This window comes from Rissa tridactyla, chromosome 3 (assembly GCF_028500815.1).
Source record: "Rissa tridactyla isolate bRisTri1 chromosome 3, bRisTri1.patW.cur.20221130, whole genome shotgun sequence".
Taxonomy (NCBI): domain Eukaryota; kingdom Metazoa; phylum Chordata; class Aves; order Charadriiformes; family Laridae; genus Rissa; species Rissa tridactyla.
In genome coordinates, this window is record NC_071468.1 from 38469253 (window position 1) to 38485760 (window position 16508).

Here is a 16508-nt window from a genome sequence, read left to right on the forward strand (position 1 = left end):
GACACGCTGGCTGGCTGCCCTCTGCGTGGCCGGCCCTGATGAGCTGCAGGTGGCCCGTCAGAGCCCATGTCTAAGCCACTTGGACAGGCTTCGACTGGGGGAGCTATGCAAGCCGCTTGGCTCCTTACAGACATGCAGCGCCCTGCTCTCTCTTCCGCTCCCCAGTACATTCGGGAATACAGCATTCTTTGCTAGCACCTTAGCCAGAAGGCTATGTGGGACTGCTGGCCAAGAATAACCTCATCGCTTAACAAGGTTTTTATTTCAAGTGGTATCTTTTAACAGAATTTTTACGCAACCTTAAACTATGTTCGAGTTGTACACTATCAAATTTTTCTCTCTTGTACTACAGCAAAGTACAGCTTTTATAGCCTTCCTTATGCTCAATGACATGAAGCTGTTAAGAAAGAACACTATCCAGTTCCTTTGAAGTGTTAAGAGCTCGTAATGTAAACTTGAAAACAAAACTCAAAGCAGAGTTTTTTTAAAGCCTGTTTTATCTTACAGGATTATACAGCTATTACTTTCCTGCATAAAAGCCCAAAGTATCTGCACAGTGACTCAGAACTTATAAACTGCTAATCCCAGTATTACTGTGTTTCCTAAAAGCAAAAAGGAGACTGCTCTCAGTGTTAACAGCTCCAAAAGAGCATCTAACTACAGGAAATCACTTGCGGGAAGTCTACGTATGCAATAGACTGTGCCAAAATTAATCTCTGGTACACCAATATCATCAACTTATGTAAAGAACATATGCAATCCTTTGTACTTGGGTGGTGCTAGCACAAGTAACACTACTGGTGCATTATTGCACTTACACTAAGGAAAAACAATTGGTGTCATCTAGAATGCTTATACTGTAACAGTATGTCTCGTTTTAATTGATAGTGCATTCCTTTTACCCAGAAGAACTCAATATACAGCAGCCAGCATTGCTGGAGCGAAACACAACTGAGGCTTCTTTCTATCTTGGCAGTAACTGAAAAATCCCTCTACTTCAAGTTCCAGGACTTACTTTACAAAGTTCTGGACCAGTCGCCAAAAATTCACACTAGGGAAAAGCGTAGGCGGATATTGTTTCAAGGTCCAATATCTCATGACCCATCATAACTCAAAACAAATGCTTCAAACCACTGAAAGTTAATTCCAAATTCTAATGGTGCAAAACACCCATTACCTTGGAAAGTCTCCTGGTTCACTGAAATCACTCCAATCTATTATCCTGCATCCCTACTCAGCTATTCACTCCCACTCTTTAGAATCATATGCCAAATCACATTATCACACAGACAATTAGCTTCAAACATGTTGCATCTTTCCCTCACCAGATGCCTCAGTACAGACATACTTGGACTACTGCTTGGCTAGGTTCTCCAGCATACGAATTTACCACCATGCTGGAAATGCTAATCCACCCTGCATATACCAGCTCCGTAGCCTCAGTACTTCCCAGCTCCCATCTTCTCACAGGCATATTTGCTTCTCATGTCTCAACTCTCTATTACTCTGCTGCCTTATTTAGCTCATATGAAGAAAGCAGATGACAAGAGGGCAGACCAACAGGGGGGGAAAAGATTTGAGCAAAACTGATGAACACAAAACACGATTTGCATTCATTTTTGAACCATTCAAAAATAGGTACCATGAACTATTACAAGCTTAATCTGGAGAAAAACCCAGAAGCATGGTTACAGTACTGTTACTTATTTATTACACCAAATTAAGTTGTTACTGCAGGAGTTGTAGAGTTCCATTTGTAATATGGATGGATTGTAATATGATCCTTATAATATCACACTTTTACTTCTCAATATTTTTCTAGTAAAACATCTGTTAACATTTGAGAAATCTTATTAAGCTCCAAGTCAAGACCTCTGCCACAATTTGGTTAGATAGCCATTACCATAACAATGTCCAAACCTTTGAGAGACAGCTCATATTCATTCCACATGTTTTGGCCTTTTCATAACATGACAATTTAAAAGTATTTTTAAATAAGTGCTTCCCCCCCCCCCCCCCAGCAGCCCTCACTGAAGAACTAGCTATCCAAACTACTTTAATTCAGCCCCATTAAAACTTGAGTCTTAGGTACACAAATAATACAGGTATACAGTCAATTGTCACTTGGTTAGAAAATTCTACAGATATATTTGCATGTTCTGCATGTGAGCCTTTCCCCCCCCTCCAATTATCAAAGCAAAATGTTTGAACACAACTCCTCACCTCTCTGTCCCTACCCCCCAGTCTAATTCATCTTCAAAGGAAACTGGCTAATTTTCCAAACAACCCAAGGGCTTCAGTCACACTCCAATTATTGAAAATGAAATCCCAACCTACTCTAATTAAAATAATAAGCAGGACTATCAAAAAAGTGCATACATACTGATAGGATCATATTCAATTGAGATTATTCAAATTATTGACCAGGGAATACAACGTACCATGACTACAAAATTGATAAAAACAATGAAAGTATGAAATTACAGAAACAGCAGAAAAACACACAAGCATGTGTAATGTGCAAAAAATTAACTCCTTTTAAACACAGCTATACCTCCCATGATTGTGTTCTCAACACTTTACACAGTTCAGAATCTTGAAGAAATAAATATAAGTGTGTACATGTTAAGTACCTGTGTAAGTGGCTATTGACAGATTAAGGCCTGAATTCAGGCAAGACAAAACAGCATAATGTGGCAGGGAAAACAGTCAGGGGATTAGCACTAGTAAGAACGCATAAATACTGTTGGTAGAGGAGACAACATTTAAGGTAAACAATGACACTTTCAGGACTCTGCCTATAGAGAGAGAAATGACCAAAAAACAGTCAAAAAGTAAGATGAAAAAGCAAAGAAGCATAAAGCAAGCCAGTAATCAAGTAGAAATGAGATTATGAACAATTGTGAATTTGCTGTTGAGAGACAGACAATTACAGGTGCAGCTGAAAGAGAGTGACCATGTTAGGATGAAGAAAAATTAAGACAACAAAAATATTATTCCTAGCAAAAGCAAAGACACCAAACACACATGAGTTACAGGAATCAAGACGAAAGCAACAGGTGCTAGATAAGGGTTTCAAGCCTATACGTAAGCAAGACAATTTTGAGACTACTTCGAAGAAAGAAATGGAAAAAAACCAACGTACTACATATGGAAGAGTTCAGCAATAGCAGAATTGTAAACACTGTTGGTGGAGAAGGTTTAACAACAAACCTGAAACAGGCAGGCCACGGAAGGAAAAATTACTTTTGAAGGTGAACTAAAGACACAAGACAGACCAAAAAGTACTAGGCTGGATGAAGTTCAGTAAGAAAAAGGTAAATGGACAGGGAACAAGTGCAGCAAACATGAATGAAACACTAGAAATACGTAAGGTCAGAGAAAGAAAAGGAAGAGAGTAAGAAAATAAGTTTGATTTGGCTTTTTTTTTTTTCCTTTTTTAAAATTTAAGACAAAAGCAACGTTATGAAAATACAGAGGAAAAATCTGAGAGGCTTTTTAATCAGTAAGTCGAGAAATATCCATTTGACTTTGCTAAGCAGTGACCCTTTGTGAGGGTTCAGTGAAGTGGAAAAAGAAAAACTAGTTTGGAAGATTAAGAAACAGATTGTACAGGTAAACAGTGTATCAGTACTCAAGTCAAAGAGAAGGCAACGGTTAGAAAGGACCACAAGAATTTCAGGCAAACACCCTAAAGCAGGAGGGGAAATGGCCTATTTCAGAGCAAAATGTAGCAAAGCCATTAGAGGAAAAGTACGTAAAGAAGGAGGATGCCAAGTATGACTGAAAATGAAAAGGATGAAGGGCAGTTTTGTAGATAAAAAGGTAGATAAGGGAAGTTTCAGAATCACAAAAGTAAAGATTTATGAGTTTAAGAAAAAAGTTATGATAAATCTTGCAGGTACTGATACTATACAAGTAATAGCACAGAACAATCAAATGTTTTTCACTTATAGCTATTAGTTTAACTATAACAAAATAAATAAGCTAGAAAAAAGTATTTATAGCATGCTGTCCTGTATAATTCTCAGTTTGCAGGCAGTGGAGCATCACCACATGTAAGTTCCTAGTTTTAAGCTAGTAAGCCCCATGCTCTACTTCATGTCCCCTCATGTGAGGAATGAAGAAACAGTATGTAAACACACAACAGGATTAAGAACTTGCCTCTGTAATATCTGATCATTGTGCAAGGACACACAGTGTCCATCTACAACTTACACTACACATTTTTCTGCTTCTAAGCACACTCCCTCTATTCTAGCAGTCATAGCTGTTCATGCTTTGGTTCCTCTTCAGACTCCCCCTGAGAACTGTATGTCTGGTACTTCAATAGACAGCAATCTAAATAAGGAATGAAGAGAGCAAATTAAGACTATAACCAAGAATCTTTTGAAGCATCCCCATGAATTCTAAAGTTTGGGTTTTCCGAGGACTTCTATTAAGCATTGCAATATACAATACACCTAACATAGTGCTCCCCAAATCTAATTTTAAACTTGAAAAAAAGGTTTTGCTCCTATCCTGATGTTTAGAACATTTTTAACAGAGCTAAGAGACACATCAAATATTTGCATTACTCATCCCACTCTCCTTGCAGACACATGCCTCTCTAGTTTCAGTTCTGCTGATGCTACTTTTAATTACCCTTCTGCAAAACCTGAACCAGCTACCCCAAACAGCAGTGTCTCAAGCAGGAAGCACAGCTGACCATCAACAATACAGCAAGACTGGCAATACAGAAAGTGCTATGAAAAATGATTAGGTAAACACAGTACTTATTTCCTAACTAAACTGCTCTCCAACACTGGCTCTTGCAGGATTGTTTTCCCCCCAGTTGATTAATTTCCACGAACGAAATAAAGGTAACACGTAAATTGTTTTTCTGAAAACCTTTAAGGATGCTATAATTATTTTTACAAAGGTTAAAATCCAGCCTCCTCAGAGATCTGCTGTAAGTCCTGATCAACATTTTTGATACTGTAATTGTAGCCTCAAATAGAGTTAGGCAGGCAGTTCAACCTCCTAAATAAATGAGGAAAGATATCAGAAACTTTTTTTTTTGTTCCAGATATGTAGAGAAATACAAGTCTGAAATGTGATTTAAAAGCACTGTTAAAAATAAGTAAGGAAACTTCCATTAGATTCTAGTAAAGATACCATTCAAATAAGAAGAAAAGCTATAAATGATTCCAAGTAAAAAAAAGATACTCCTCCTTTTTCATTGAAAAAGTGCAATAGTAAATAGATATTGCTAACTACAGAACTATCACAAGAACAAACTATATGGTACCCTGAAGTTGAGAGCCAGGAGCCAGTCAAGAAAAGACAGTTTAAGCAGGCTGTGGAACACCAGAGGAAAGGGAAACTTTAAAACTCTTAAATCTCAAAGGCATACTCAGTAGCTTCAAAGCTTTCGACTGGAAAAAAAACAAGCAGCCATATGCATGACAGTACACAGAAGAACACAGTTCACAATTTTTACATAAATACAAAATTATCTATATATTAATACTAGAATATTTAATATACTTGCAACAGTCACCAGATCTAAGAGAAAGAAAAAAGTCACATCAGGTCATACTGCTGTCAAATAGAGGGTGAAAGGAGGATATTGCGACTTGTGCACTGGCTGCAAAACTACTTATGAAAGATGAATCCACCACACATCAGGTCGTTTCCTGATCAGTTTGCCGCCTGCAAACATGTTCTTGCTGAGCAGTAATTTGCTGGTAGCATCAGCTGCAGGTGAGCATAAACTAAATTAAAGCCAGACAAAAGAGAAAACTGACCAGGAGATCCTCATCAGTTTTGCAGAAGATTAGGCTCAGCATATAAGAAGTTTCTTGAGCTATAACAAGAACTTGAGCTAAGCTTTTAGCTGAGCCTGCCAAAAGAACAGAAAGGAAAAAGAAAAATAAGTGTTAATGTATTTGTTTTCATCTTTAAGACAGAAGACAGGAAATACGCAGACGCAAAGAGAAGGAGTTGATACAGAAAGAAAAAGCGGCCCCTAAAATGGCTGCAAAAAAGTGCACCTAACATGCATAGTCAAAAAAAAAAATTGACCTAAATAACTTGTCTCTCAGAAAGGAACTAACACGCTGAACTACATTTGGTAGCCCAAAAAAGTTATAATGAAGTCAGCTTGCTTGTCAAATATTTTGTAAAAACATGTAAGACACAGTAAGTTATGAGATGAGGGAAAAAAAGATACACAGGCATACCCAAATGAGAGTTCATGTAGTGTTTGCATTTACTTTCCTTCAAATGAGAGTTCATGTAGTGTTTGCATTTACTTTCCTTCAAGCTATTTAGTGAAAAAGAACCATCTATAAAGCTAATCAACCACAAAAACCAACGCATAACAATTAAAGACATGGAAAAAACAACTCCCTACAAAATAATCTACCTTCAGTTCTCTCCCTCTCACCCACCCTTGCCCTTGAGGGAAAAGAGCAATTATTTCTTCATTATTTTATGAAACAATGTTAACTACTTTTCAGGTTGCTTAGTAGGATCTAACCTACCTAACCTAAATAAAGATAAAACTTGGATGCAAAAACAGCAAGATCAATGTTATTTCCTTCCTAGAGAGTCAGAACTTGCAACAGCTTAACCAAGACACATTTGAAAAGGATGCTAAGATTTTTTTATTTCTTGGTTGACCCTCTCTTAATAGAAATTATGCTGATAACAGTCCTCTCACAAAAGAGCAACGCATGTATTCCTTATATGGAAAAACAATACTAGGACAATATTAGCTGTTTGGTGGGGGTGTTAATTATTAACTAGAAACAAAAAGAAAAGCTAGTATCAAGCAGCTCTACAGGCCTGCAGTGCATTTCTGTAGCCACAATTGGTCCTTTCATTACAGCTGGCTATACTGTTGCAAGAATACTCCTTAACAATACTAAGCACAAACTAGTAACCTAAGATACCGGTAACAACCACTGAAAGGAAAAAAAACATATTCTCCATATTGTGAAAACTAATTCTCGCAGGAAATTTACTCCTACATCTTCTTTTACTACATTTCACAAGCAAGAAAGTAAAAGGACAGTTTACTCCTTTTAAGTGACTCTTGTGAGTTGGCAAAACGTCTTTGTGCATAACTGCAAACACCTAACATGGATCTTTGTCACTGTACGAAACTTCTTGGCATATTCCAGTCACACATTGTTATTACTGTCTGTAACAAAACAACAAGTGTTGGCCAACAGCAGAACACGGTAGCATTATACCATACCTTCTGGTAAACTATAGAGCACACGAGGTCTTTAACAGCAGAGAGTGACAGTTCCTGAGCTTCAATGGTGACAGTCTCTCGGGTGAGACCAATCTGCAGAAGGAAGGAGACCCCATGCATAGAGCCCCGGGAGTTGGTGAGGCTCTGGGTACTGAAACTGCCATTGGAGAGTCGACTGGAGAGCCCCGACTGGGGACTTGAAGACAAAGTTGGGGTTTGTGGTGCAACAGCATGACACGTAGGCGGGGAAAACTTCTGTAAGGATGGGGGAGAAGAGTCGTTTGCTGACATCTGACTTGCTTTTCTCTGTCAAGATCTCCCTAGTAGTCAAATTCTAAGAAAAATACGTTGTCAGTTCTTGGTTTGAAATGAAAACAAGGATAATATAACTTTCCCTTTCTTAGTTCAGTAGAACACCCCTGACAAGTAAAACTTAATTTTCCCTTTCATTCTGTGCAAGCCAAACAGTAAAATAATTTCAGCTGTAAGTTACTTTAAATTAAAGGTTCTCTTTCCGCAGTTACAACTGGCTGATCAAAAGCAGATTGTCTGTCCTTTAGCACCACGTCCGGACAACAGAGGCTTACATAAAGGCCTCAAAGAAAGACAGCACCTCTGCTGTTTTATACTTGTCCTTCATTTTTTATGTATTAAGAAAAAAAAAAAAAGCTGGAAACACAGATGGAAATAAATGTTGGTAACTCATTAAAAGTATCCTCATTCACCTAATTCCACAGATCATATCTTAAATGCAGACTCATCTTCATGTAGATAGCCTTTTAGAATGGGGGAAAAAAAAAGCGTATCCTTGAGCAACAACAGAAGTCCATGTATGTGATGAATCTATTCCTCCTTCAGAAAATCTTCTCTGAATTCACGGGACACGGTTATATTGGAGATCAGTAAAGGTATCCAATTTCATTTTTATGAAATATTTTAGCTCATGAAATGCAGGAGGAGAATGTCTGAAGACACAATCACATTAAATGTAATCTCTAGCTTCACCCAGATAATCTCCAGCATTTTGAAACGTTGTACTCTGCCTGTAGGGGAAAAGATAAAGCTGTTATTTCACATGAAATGCATAAAATTGCATAGCAATGTCATAACCGCTCTACTTTGAAGCAGCAGGATTGCCAATTCCTTGTACTCAAATATGTTATGTTAGTAACACTTTGTACTTATAACTTAACTGTTTTCCCGCTGTATAATACACAAGACATATCATACCTAACACTGCCCAATATGTTACCACATCTTTCTATTAATGGTAATTTAGCAGAGCAAAGCACAATTACAAAAAAACAAAAAAAAACAAAAAAAAGGGGGGGGGGGTGAGTAGACAGTAGACCACAGCTCTGCTCTGCTCCATAGGTGCATACTGAGAAGTTGGTGAGTAGGGAAGGAAATGTATTAAAATGCATTGAAATGTCAAAAAAAATATGATGTCAGAACTCAAAAAACCTCTACGTAGCATGTACTCAGGATACCACTTCAATACTTTTATTCAAGGCAACTGAAGAACTTCTTGCACAAACTCTAACTGTAGGGAGATATGCATAGCATGCAATTGAGCATTGGTTCCTTTGGGGGGAAATAAAAAATAATCATTTAAAGCTCACATGACTGATTAAAAAAGCAAGTCTGCTACAACCCTTTAAAATAAATCATTTCATGAGCATGGACTCAAAATACTTGTTACAAGATGCTGTGCTACCTGATTTGTTATTTCAAGCACTTCATGAGCAACTGAAATGCTCGAAAAGAATCATTTTTAGATCCCCCAAGCAACTTCTGCCACAGAAAAAGTTTGCTATGAATGCTAAAGTTGTTCAAATACATAGATCCTACGTATTGCTAACAGTTTTTAAAGGAACGTAGATCAATACAGGACACTAAAAATCAATAAGCTCATGTATTTTTCCCTTCCCTTGCGTACAAAAAAAAAAAAATCTCAGAAAGAGTATTACTAAGATTAAATTACATGAAATTTTAGAAAAGAAATGACACAGTTTATCACAGAAAATATAAACTGTCCTTATTAGAAATAAGGCTGATAACTGGTAAAACAGTCCATTTAATAGATGACAGGCACCAGTGTAATAACTCAAAACCCCACTGCCATTGTATTCTAGAAGGTAGATAAGGAAACAGCAGTGCATGAATTGCAATACTGGAAGGAAAATAAGCTCTTGGTTCTATGACAAAAATTCCTAACAGGGGCTCCAGAAAAGAGAACAAATTGATACCTTCTGGATTTTCAGCAAAGGTACCTACGAACTGTTGTCTTCAAATACTCAAGAGTCACTGGACGTTTACCAACAACAAATGAAAAGACAACTTCTGCCTTAAAGAACACACTAAACACAATACAGATGAAGCTCATAAACAGGAAGAATAAGGGCAGCAACAGTAACGTTTAAGCACCTTTCTTAAGAAAGCAGCTTCATAGTGCCTTCAACTTTGCTTGAAGATGACTTATTTTTGGTTTTCTACATATTGCTTTTCTCTCCCTTACTTCTCACAGATACCAGAGACAGCAAATACCAAGCCTTAGGGGTGCATCTGGATTAAAAAACAATGCCTGACCAACATAACAGAAAGTAGAAAAGCCATATGATGTGAAAGAACTAACGGGTCTATGAAGCAAGTTTAATTTAGACAGCAAAAACATGCTGTGAAAGCTCACCTACAGCTGCCTAATTAGAATGTTAATTATATTTACCAAAAGCATAATGCATTTGCATTTACAAAGACTTTTCATACCAAGTGTATTTGAATCTAAGCCTTTCATTAAGTTTATTTTTGCTACTCAGTAGGAAAGAATGGATCCAAGAAAAGAAAACCATAGGAACTGCTCGCTTCACAGGCGGGACAAACCGAGTCTGAATATCAAGTAAAAATAAGTGCATATTGAAATTTATATTCAATCTTATGATTATATATACACATATAAAAAACAAACCCCTGACACCTCAGAAAGCAGAGAGGCCCAAGGGCTATGAAGGGAGCCCATCCGCCCCTGCCTCACAGCTGGCAGCCTGCTCTCCCCTTCTTTTTGGGGCTGCTCCCAAACCAAGCAGCTTCTCTAACACCTGGCGCTGAATTCGCCCTCCTTTTCCCCCTTGCTCGGCACCACACGGACCTTCCAGCCCCGCTCCGAGCGGCTCCTCTCCCCCTTCTTACCCCCGCGGCAGCCGGTGGCTTCCCCGGTTCCCGCCGGGATGGACCCCGAGGCCGCCCGCAGGTGCCAGGGCTGGGGTTGCGGGTGGGCTGGCGACCAAGAGGCCTCCCCGCCGCCACGGGCCGGGCCGGAGCAGGCGGGACCGGCGGAGGAGCCGCCGGCGCGGCGGCGAGATGCGTCCTGCCTGTCGCGGGTCACGCAGCCCCGTCCGGGCTGGCAACCGCCCGCCCCGTCCCGTTCCGTCCCTCCCAGGTTTAAATCCCCGCCGGGCGACCCGCCCCTGCCGGCACAGCTCCCCGCGGCGCCGCTCTCCGGAGATGATGTGGCCTCGGCCCGTCGCCCCCACCCCGGGGCACCCCCGCGCCAAGGCGGAGCTGGCGCCGCGACACCGCTTCTCCCCCACACGCGCACCCCGGCGGGGGCCTCCCCTCCCCGCAACCCCCCGGAGTAGGGCCCTCGCCGGGGTCGGCGGCTACGTCGCCGCTCCCGCCGCGGCAGGAACTTTCCGAGTCCGCCCCCGCCCTTCCCCGGCGCGGCGGGCCCGGCCCCCACCCACCCCCCCGGCTCCCCCTCCCCGCGGCGGCGGCGCCCATGCCCTTCCCCCCAAGTCCCGCCGCCGCCCTCACCTGCAGCCCCGCCAGACGCCGGCTGCCCCCGGACCGCAGCTGCCTCGCGCGCATCTCACCCGCCGCGCAGCCCCGCGGCTCCCCGCACACACCAAGAGCCGCCCGGGACGGGACGGGCTGCGCCGCGGGGGTTGCCGGGAGCTGTAGTCCCGCGGCCCCGCTGCGACGCGGAGCGCCGCGCGCGGGCGAACTACAAGCCCCGGCGCGCCACGCGCCAGCGGGGGGGCTCGGCGAGCGAGGCGGCGCGTGCGCAGGCCCGGCCGAAAGAGTTTCCGTTAGTTTTCTTGCCCGTGGCGGTTGCTGCCCTGAACCGCTAACGGGACGGCGGGGCGCGGCCGCGCCTCCAGCCGCTCCTTGCGCTTCGTCTCTCCGGCCCCCGCCGCCGCCCTCGCCTCGCCCCTCCGGCCCCCCGTCGGTGCCAAAACACTTGGTTCGGCGCCAGCTCGCGTCCCGCTCGCTGCCGTGCCAGCGCCGGCCGCGGGTTTCCACAGCTCCTCCGCTCCTCCGCCCCTCCCCGCTGTACCTAAGGGAGCGCCCCGGGCCTGCCGGGCTGCCCGCCGCAACCCTCCTCTCCATCTGCGGCCACTTTCAGTTCACCTTTCCGGGGCGTGGGTGGCCCCAAGGAGATCTCCCCAGGGCCTCGGACCGGGCCCTTCATCTCTGCGCAGCAAATACTTGACCTGGTGTGTCACAGGAGCGCGTCGGGCTTTTCTGTGGCCGCTCCGACCCGGTAGTTGGACAGGGTTTTCTGCAAACAGCGTGTCTGACGATCCCCACGCCTCTCTTGGTGGCCCACAGCGATGAGCTTGTCGCTTACCAGAGTTCTCCAGGCCCTTCCGGACATGGCTGTCCCTCTCTGCTATTAGGCGGCAGCCTCCCCCTCCTCCTAATACTCTGATTCACCCAAATCCTGTCTTCGTGCTCCGCGTTAATGATGCCACACTTGCATCATCAGCAAATCTCTGCATGCAAGATGTTTAGCAAACACGCATTTAGCAAAAGTACTAAATAAAACTGGTCACAAGGCAAAACTGCGTTTCTAATCTCCCTCCAGACCGAAAGCTCCCCATTAAAAAACCAACCCATAATCTTTCTTCTTGAGTTTGGATTCAATTTCTGCGCGTGAGTCTTAAAATAATATCCACTACCATAAGAAGTTACTGAAGTTTATATACCAGACTGAAAACACTTGGAAAAGAGAAACCGTCAACAGAAATTCAAAGGCTTCTAATTCTCATCTCAGCGAGACACAGATGGAGAAGCAGATTAGTGCTTTGTCATTTATAGTGCTGTTTGTAACGTACGTTTCTCATTTCCTTCATCTTATACTCCTGAGGCCTGGCCTAAAACCCACTGAAGCTGAGTGGAGTCTTTCCGCTTACTTCACCCTACTTTGCATCAAACCTTCACACAGTGCAGCTGATACAGAGTGCAACCAGCTCCATGTTCTGACTGGAGCCAGTTTATTTGATAAATAAAAATTGCTCCTTGTTGAAATCTGGAACTACTTTAAACTAAAACTGTAGCAGTTAACGGCTGATTCTGCTTTTAACTGGTTTTGAATGCTAAAAAACACCCTGGGACTTTTTAATGAAGGCTATTCCATGAATAGAGGATGTTCTTGCCAAAGCTCTGCACCAGATAACTGAGCAATCTTCGTTTCCTTTTTCCTCTAAAGTGGGACTCCCACACGCCACCACTGTAAACATAGAGCTTGCCTCCATAAACATGATTTTTGATGTTTTGCACAGCAAGGAGTCATACTCTAGAGTATTTAAAGTGCAGTGAGTTTCTCACATTCTGAGTAACAGCCCTAAAAATAGCTGTTTATGGACAATACCAGATGGATATTAGGTATTACCACAGTCACTGGGCAACGATTATACTTCTTTGTAAAGAAGCTCAGCTTTATACCATCCAGTAGGCTTGGTGCCATTCAATTTGCTGCACTAAGCTGTAATAGCTGCTTTTTCATAAATTAGAACAGAAGATGGATTAGTTTAAATCATTTATTATGGACTACAGAACAGAATCAGACAAAACAAAACAAACTGCTATAAGTATTTGTGTGGTGGTACTTTCTACTAACCAAATACTCCTGAAGCACCCTAAAACTGTTCTGTTTGTAAAGACCTCTGAGTAAAACCCATCTGAAAGCGGCTCTGCATGTCAGCATTTATGTACAGAGCAGCACATACATCTGTGCATACGCACAGCTGACACTGTGTGACTCTACAGCGCAGCATCATGAACGGCATCAGCCGTCTCTGCAACAACTGACAGGCCGAGCATTCTGGTTTGTTATTTTTGTGACTACCATCATTAGTGATTTCCTGTGGATTTCATCAAAGTTCTTCACCTTGCTTCAGAGCCCACATCATTCCCTCAGATGGTTAGCTTGTTTTCACACCTCGGAGCTTTCCCTACTGAAGCCAGCTGCACTTTACAACTTGCTCTCTCTTACGGCTACAAGGTACCAGGAAATAGGCGTAACTTTTATTGCATTTACTTGCTTTTATAAAAAAACCCTGGGTTTCATTCTATGTGGACCACTAGGTCTAGACAGACAAACTGCATTTGGAACAAATAACTCTAAAAATATGTCAAGTTTTTCCAGTTTGAAATTAATGCCGAATTCTATCTGAAATCTATTCACCAGTCTGATGTTTGTAGTATTCTCATATCATCTAACTGTATTACAAAGAAGGCAATGTCCTGGGAGACGTGACTGGTGCATTTGTCTGAGAAATTCCATAAGCATGTGTTGCCATGAGCATTTTTCACTGCTTTTGACACTGATCTTGCATACCAAATGCCCCTATTTAGGATTCGCAAGATCTGCAAGAAATGCTTGCAAAAAAAGGAACTAATATCTTTATGGACAAAATGTTCAAAATGCTTTTCTTTTCCCCCCCTTTTTTTTTCTTTTTTTTTTTGCAGTGCATTGTCTCCTTTCTTCCCCCCCTGTAAGAAAACTGAAAAAGAGTTAGGAGTTCAGGTTTGGTTTGGATGCAATCCTGAACTGTGGATGTGTCTCTGAATTACCTCATCGTCTCGGTTTGAGCCCTTAGCTGAACTTTGTCCTAAAATCCACCTCCAACAAAACAGTGAAAAGTTTAGGATAGGCTTAAGAAACACGGAATCAAAATTTACTTTGGTATAAATCCACTGAAAACAAAATATATATTTATATTATTAATTACACGTAATTGACCTTTTGGCATTCACTAATCCCCCTACTAGTTTAAAGAATGATCTCACAAATCCTTGCGCCTACCGGGTGGGCAGCCTTATTCACATCATATAGTCCTATTGTACAGACTCTGAAATAAACATAAAGTTATTTCCCTAAATAAGTGTTTAGGGTTCACCCATGCACTTCATTTAGTAAAACTTTGTGAGTACATCAGCCCATGGAAACAGAATCTCTTAAACCCGAAATACCAAGCATGGTACTTCCACAGCCTGATCAAGGCTCTGTTCCAACCCCACCAAGAGCAGTGGCGGACGAGTGGACTGGGATGAACAGCAGCTCAGGTTCACAGGGCGCACGTGAAAACCAGGCACCTGCAGGCCCGAGTGCTTGTTTGTGAACATCAGCCCCACCACCCCTTCCCTCTGGGCTGGAAGAGCTGCCTACGGATTTCTGAATATGCAGCAGCCCAGGCTGCCAAACACTGGAAATCTCAGACTGTATATTCTAACTGCTGGTTTATCACTGCCGGCAAATCAGCCACAGCTCAGGCACTAAACTGCCTTATATTAGGCGGATTCAAAACACAACAAACCACACTTACTCTCCTCTCCCTACCATGAGGCTGCCAGTTGAAAGAGCTGAGCATCAAAACTGTATTTGAAACAGCGGAAGGTGCAGGAGTCCTCCTTTTTGCGAAAACAGTCCTGCATTCCGTCCACAGCATTTGACAGTTCATTTCTCCAGAGTCAATAACCAAGGTAATGAGAGAGAACCCGCCTCAGCTTCCGAGAAGCGGTTTGGGCTGACACTCTTATATGCTGCAGTGCCAGCACAAGGAAAAGCTTTTGACAATGCTGCCTCTAACGTCTATCCTTCGGGACTTCAGTAGATGGCACTGTCACATCAACAGGGTTACAGGAAAAGAGCGATGTACAGATTGTATTTTCACAGATAATGTATGCTTTTATTCAAATTTTTTTTTTTCTCTAGGTGGTATCTGGTTACATCTATTTGATTTTTCACGGTAATAAACCAAAAATTTAAAATGTATAAAATAGAACAGCTGACCACTGAGCAATTTGTTGACATCTTTTCAATTTGGTAGCATGGAGTGGGATTAAAAAACGTTTTTCCTTTATAATCCCTGGAAAAAACAAAACATTCGTCACCTTTGTTATTTTTTTAACTTTATGTATTATTTTTAAAAATAGTTACGTAATTCTCTATTCAGCTGTGAACTGCTCTGATTTCTGTTGATTTCTGTTACATTTCAACAGATTCTTTTTTTTCTCTCTCAGTCTTCCTTATATCATTAGACAATGAACTTTCTGGGGTGGTTATGAGGCGGGGGGGAGGAAGGTCTCCCCTCTAAATATTGAAAGTAACACATTCAAAAAATCCTGTTCAGTCTCTCTACGCATCTGGTCCGGCACTTACATTTTTATCTGTGTTTCCCATGTAGGTGAGATCAACACTGTTTTAAGCTGACTTTACACTTGCCAAATTCGTAATCTATCAAAAACTGTAGCCCTCGGTGGGACCAAAATCCCTTCGGGGAAAACAGTGTTAGCTAGTCCTGAATCAAGCCTATATTCTTGGCAAATTTCTCCTCTAGCTATTGTATTTAAAAAAAAAATTCTGCTGAATTGTATAAGAACCCTGGCACATAAACCAGAAATTTTGTTCAGTATCTGGATAATATAGTCAACCACAGGAAATCTGATAGAGGGGCAACAGATATTTGTTCTGTCATGCAGTCCTGTTGGGATCACTGTCATCTTGGTAGGTGGATTTAAACTAATTTCCGTGACTTGATCTCTGCTGACGTGCTGGGGCTGTTGCCTAAGAATCTCTAAATGATGCTGATTTTTCTTGGTAATCAAATGATTGACTGTTTATCCCTATTCACCAGTGACTTGGCTTTGCATTTGTAACAATTCCCTAACAAAGCTGATGTGTGGACTTTTGTGGGGCAAAAAATGGCAATGATTTAAATTAACTCTTCATTTCCCCATATACAAAAAAATTTGGATATGGCCACATTCTTACTATCAGCTAGAAGGATGCTGAATCTGCAGTAAAACTATCACCACCAGAAATCCCATCTGTATGCTGGGCAGCAGATCCATCAGCTTTTCTAGGAAATCTGTGGAATCTGGGTCAAGAATCTGCAAATCAACAAATTGCTCCCTTTCTCTAATATTACCCTCACAGACACTTTGAATACTTGCAAAGCTGTAGCTTCCAGGATGCGAC

General features: G+C 41.9%; 1 protein-coding gene across 1 annotated transcript in view; it reads right to left on the bottom strand.

Annotated features, from left to right (window-relative positions):
- The window catches only part of PRKD3 (protein kinase D3), a 47522-nt gene extending 36358 nt beyond the window's left edge, over positions 1 to 11164 (bottom strand). Inside the window, exons 1-2 of the mRNA XM_054197446.1 lie at positions 11057 to 11164; positions 7247 to 8289 (exon numbers count right to left, since the gene is read on the bottom strand). Coding sequence (XP_054053421.1) covers positions 7247 to 7537 — 291 coding nt within the window. The 5' untranslated portion in view covers positions 7538 to 8289; positions 11057 to 11164. The remainder of the gene's footprint in view (positions 1 to 7246; positions 8290 to 11056) is intronic.
- Positions 11165 to 16508: the final 5344 nt, after the last annotated feature.